The sequence below is a fragment of the Nothoprocta perdicaria genome, unplaced genomic scaffold, assembly GCF_003342845.1.
Source record: "Nothoprocta perdicaria isolate Ctin4 unplaced genomic scaffold, notPer1 scaffold_166, whole genome shotgun sequence".
Classification (NCBI taxonomy): domain Eukaryota; kingdom Metazoa; phylum Chordata; class Aves; order Tinamiformes; family Tinamidae; genus Nothoprocta; species Nothoprocta perdicaria.
Genome location: NW_020454827.1, coordinates 799,672 through 803,411, shown reverse-complemented (window position 1 = coordinate 803,411; position 3,740 = coordinate 799,672). Strand labels below are relative to the sequence as shown.

The 3,740-nt window shown below is 64.3% G+C and overlaps 2 protein-coding genes across 2 annotated transcripts in view; one reads left to right on the top strand and one right to left on the bottom strand.

Annotated features, from left to right (window-relative positions):
* Positions 1 to 1,203: 1,203 nt before the first annotated feature.
* EIF4EBP3 (eukaryotic translation initiation factor 4E binding protein 3) lies at positions 1,204 to 1,939 on the top strand. Its single transcript, XM_026035725.1, has 2 exons — positions 1,204 to 1,551; positions 1,743 to 1,939. Exons 1-2 carry the CDS (start codon positions 1,314 to 1,316, stop codon positions 1,769 to 1,771), a joined length of 267 nt encoding a protein of 88 aa, XP_025891510.1. The 5' UTR covers positions 1,204 to 1,313; the 3' UTR covers positions 1,772 to 1,939.
* A 673-nt stretch (positions 1,940 to 2,612) lies between these two features.
* LOC112944337 (amyloid-beta A4 precursor protein-binding family B member 3-like) overlaps positions 2,613 to 3,740 on the bottom strand; it is a 7,728-nt gene continuing 6,600 nt past the window's right edge. The window contains exons 14-16 of the mRNA XM_026035746.1: positions 3,406 to 3,636; positions 3,067 to 3,175; positions 2,613 to 2,960 (exon numbers count right to left, since the gene is read on the bottom strand). Of these exons, the coding sequence (XP_025891531.1) occupies positions 2,767 to 2,960; positions 3,067 to 3,175; positions 3,406 to 3,636 (534 nt within the window). The 3' untranslated portion in view covers positions 2,613 to 2,766. The remainder of the gene's footprint in view (positions 2,961 to 3,066; positions 3,176 to 3,405; positions 3,637 to 3,740) is intronic.

Genomic DNA, 3,740 nt, shown 5'->3' with positions numbered 1-3,740 from the left:
CGCTGCTGGCCCGGGCGGAGCGGGAGGCGGCTGCTGCCCGCGCCTCCGCGCTGGGGAAGGGGCTCGTGGCTCCGCGGCCGCTGGGACAGGGTGCTGCTCGGCACCGCGACCCAGCGGCCACCCCGGTGTGGCTGCCCGGGGCTGGAGGAGGTGCTGGGGCCCTGGGGGCAGGAACAGGGTGAACACCCCCCTTCCCGCCCCGGGCTGGCTTCAGCTCCACCCCAGAGCAGGAATCTTCAGGGTAATCTAGGAACTGGCCACGGGGGGTTCCCTGCTACCACCCCCAGCAAAACCAGTTGAGCCCAGCAGGCCTGCTCTACAGGCACATGCACAGAGTTGCCTGTCCTCGGAGAAGTGCAGCCCGCGTGCGGRACAGGAACAGCTTTCAGTTGGGCTGCGGGCACCCGCCCCGTGGGTGCCGGCGCCATTGGGTGCCCTCGATAAGCCTTATCGTGGGCCAGAGGGAGCCGGGCCAGGTGCTGGCACGGCCGCAGGCAGCGCCTGCGCGGGTTGTGTAACGTGTTTGTTGTGCTGGGAAGGGCCCGAGCCCGAGGAACAGGGAGTTCTTAGCAGAGCTATCGCTGCGCCAGCTGCTGCCCTCAGCTGCTCTCTGCCTTTGGCAGCCTGGCACCGAGGCGCCGCTCTGTCCCCTCCGCCCTGGCCCGACCTCCTGCAGGGACAGCTGGGCCCCGCGGCAAGGCCGAGGGGCGGGAGCGGCCTTTGTGCCAGGGCGGCAGCAGCGCCGGGAGCTCGGAAGGGCCGCTCGCGGGTAGGGGGAGCCCGCGCGGCCTCGCACACGGCAGTGCCGTGGGCAGCTCCCTCGCGCCTGGCTCGGCCGGGCAGTGCGGGACGCGGCCCTCAGCTTTGCCTCGCCAGGAAGGGGCTGTGGGAGSTAGGGAGCGTGCAGGGTCCCTGCCGTTGGAAGCGGAGGGCTCCCCAGAGCCCAGCAAGCTTCCAAGCACAGTCGCTGGGCTGCGCTGGGGACCTGGCTGCGRTGTGGCAGCCTGACCTCACTGTGCCTGCAGCCAGCTCGGACGGGCCTGCAGTGCTGCAGGCAGCACTGAGGTCCATGTTGGAGCTGCCTGGCCGCGTGCCTCCCGAGCATCCAGATGTCTCCCCACACCCGTGCTGTGCCTCAGCAGGGCCCTGGGAGCTTTGGCACAGAAGAACAATGTGGGGAAGGGCTGCCGTGCAGGAGAGGGGGGTTTCATACCCTGTCCTACAGGAAATCCCACACTGGCACTAAGTGCGGGTGTGGCGGAGTGCTGCATCCAGCCCCTTCCCTCCCCCTGCTCTGGGCTCAGGCTCTGGCCATGGCGCTGGGGGAAGGGGACTGCCAGGGGCCAAGGGTGCCTGACTGCGCCCTGCTTTTGGCAGGTACCCGCATCATCTACGACCGCAAGTTCCTGCTGGAGTGCAAGAATTCACCCGTGGCCAGGACCCCTCCCTGCTGCCTGCCCCAGATCCCCGGTGTCACCTCCCCGGCCCAGCCCAGCCTCGTCAAGCTGGGGGAGCTCAAGGAGCAGAATGAGAGCGAGGAAACCTTGCCAGGTGAGCAGCCCAGGCGCCATACCCCTTGCCAAAGCAGGTGAACAGGGCCATGTTGCCGGGGAAGGGGGGTTCTCACCTAGCCAAAAGGGCAAGGAGAGGCTAAATTTTCTGCTGCCCTGTGGCAGTTCATTTACCTACAGATTTCCTTCAAGTTAGCCTCCTCCTAACCCTGACCCTTTTTGTCCTTCCAGATCAAGACCAGTTTGAGATGGACATCTGAGTTTTCAGCTCCCCGTCTCCAGGCCATGGCTGGGCCTGTGTCTGGGCCTTGTGGAGGTGCTGGCACCGCGACCGGCTGACTGCAGCCCTCCCTGTGATGCTGGGGATGGACGCGTGACACCTTATGGGCTCCGGCACGACTGGCTGGTGCGACTGCTTAGGGAGCTCACGCTTGATCAATAAACACCATGAAACCCCTGCTCTGTGCCGGTGGATCTCTGTACTGGGGCTTAGGGAGGCCCTTGGAGCACTGGGAAGGGTAATGAGGGTAAGGCAAGCAATCCCAGCTGATCTTTCCTTGTGTGATGAGAGCCTGCAAGGTGAATGCAAGACTGCCAAGACCCACAGTGCAACCAGTACTTCTCCACAGCTTTGGTAGTACTTGGGCCTGAGAGCTGGGAGCAGCTGACTCCGCTGCCAGGCTTGGGCTGCCTCCTGCCCTGCCTCCTGCTGCAGCAGGCAGGGTACTCGCAGGGTTGTGGCAGCCATGCCTGGGGGAGGTGGATGAGGCCTTCCTGCCTGGAGCTGCACCAGGTGCCTGCCTTTGCATTCACTGCACTGTCCAGGGCCGATTCACACAGTGTCTGAGCTGTGCCAGGGTGAGCAGGACCTCAGCCCTAGGGCTCTTCCCCTACAGCAGGTTGCTCCAGGATGGCTGCACGTGCTGCAGAGGTGCAGGGTACACCCCACTGTGCTGAGAGCTCCTTGAGACCAGACTGAGGTTCTTGGGGCCTCACTCTACATCTCCAACCAGTTACTGAAGAAAAAGGTGCCAGCCAGGCCCAAAGTACTAGCACAGCCTGGAGCCAGAAACAGATTGGTGCTATTTATTAAACATCCTCAAGTGAATCACCACTAAAATGCCATGGAGATTAAATTTCTCCCTTTTTCCGAGAATGGATTAGGAACAAGAGGAGACAGCCACAGCTTCTCAGGCACGAAGGGGCCCTCTCCTCCCAGTGGCCCCACCACACGCTGCGCTGCCCACAGTCTGCATCAGGCAACTTCCTGGTGAGGCGGCATCTCAGTCTTGTCATCCTGGGGTTCAGTGAGCTCCCCCGTGGGCAGGTTCCTCATCTCGGCGATCAGGCGCTTGACACCCACCAGCCACTGGCTCACCTCGTTCACATGGTCCACCATGAGTGAGCGGTGGATCTCATCAGCCGCGTCCCACGAACACTGCTGCAGCTCTGCCGAGGAAAGGGAAGCCATCAGCAGCTCCACGTCAGTATCTTGGTGGGCACCACGTGCCCGATGGCCCAGGCATGATACAGGTCCAGTCTCAATGCTCCTCACCTTGAACCAGGAGGTTCATCCTCTTCCTCACAGGGGCTGAGAGCTTCCCCTGAGCCCACATGTCCCCGAGTACTGTGAGCCGCCGCCCAATGTCCTCACMCACTTGTTTCTGGAAGCACAGGGAAGAGCCTGAGTGATGCCCGGCCTCAGCAGGGTGCCTCTGGGCAGCTGTCTCAGGTAGAGGTGGCTCTGCCAGCCCCACAGCAACTCCTAGCAGCAAACAGCTGCAGCCCGGCTGCTGAACCTCCCTGCTCTCTAGTGCAGAACAGCACTGATGGAAGAGCCGGGTGAAACAAGGCTAGGATCAGGAGCTAGAGGAATAAGCACCCAAGGCCTCACCTGCACCGTGGGCCGGCAGGCATCCAGGGCCTTGTGCAGCGGGATGAGGACAGCGTCCGCGGGCACACTGCAGTCCTCTGGGGGCTCCTCTGCATTTGGCCTCACGCTCCCTGTCCGCAGGGCAGGGTGGACAGGCCCAAGCGGGGGAGGCCCCAGCGATTTGGGGGGCGAGCCTGCGGAGGCGGCAGGGGCACCGGGGCCCGGAGGAGTGCCTGCAGGGAACACGCACCGCTGCGGCGGGCGCTCAGCTCACTGCCCAGGGCCCCCCAGCGCCGCGGCCCCTCCGGCTCCCGGGGCTGCTGCCGGCTCCCTCTCGCCGGCCCCGCCGGGGCTCG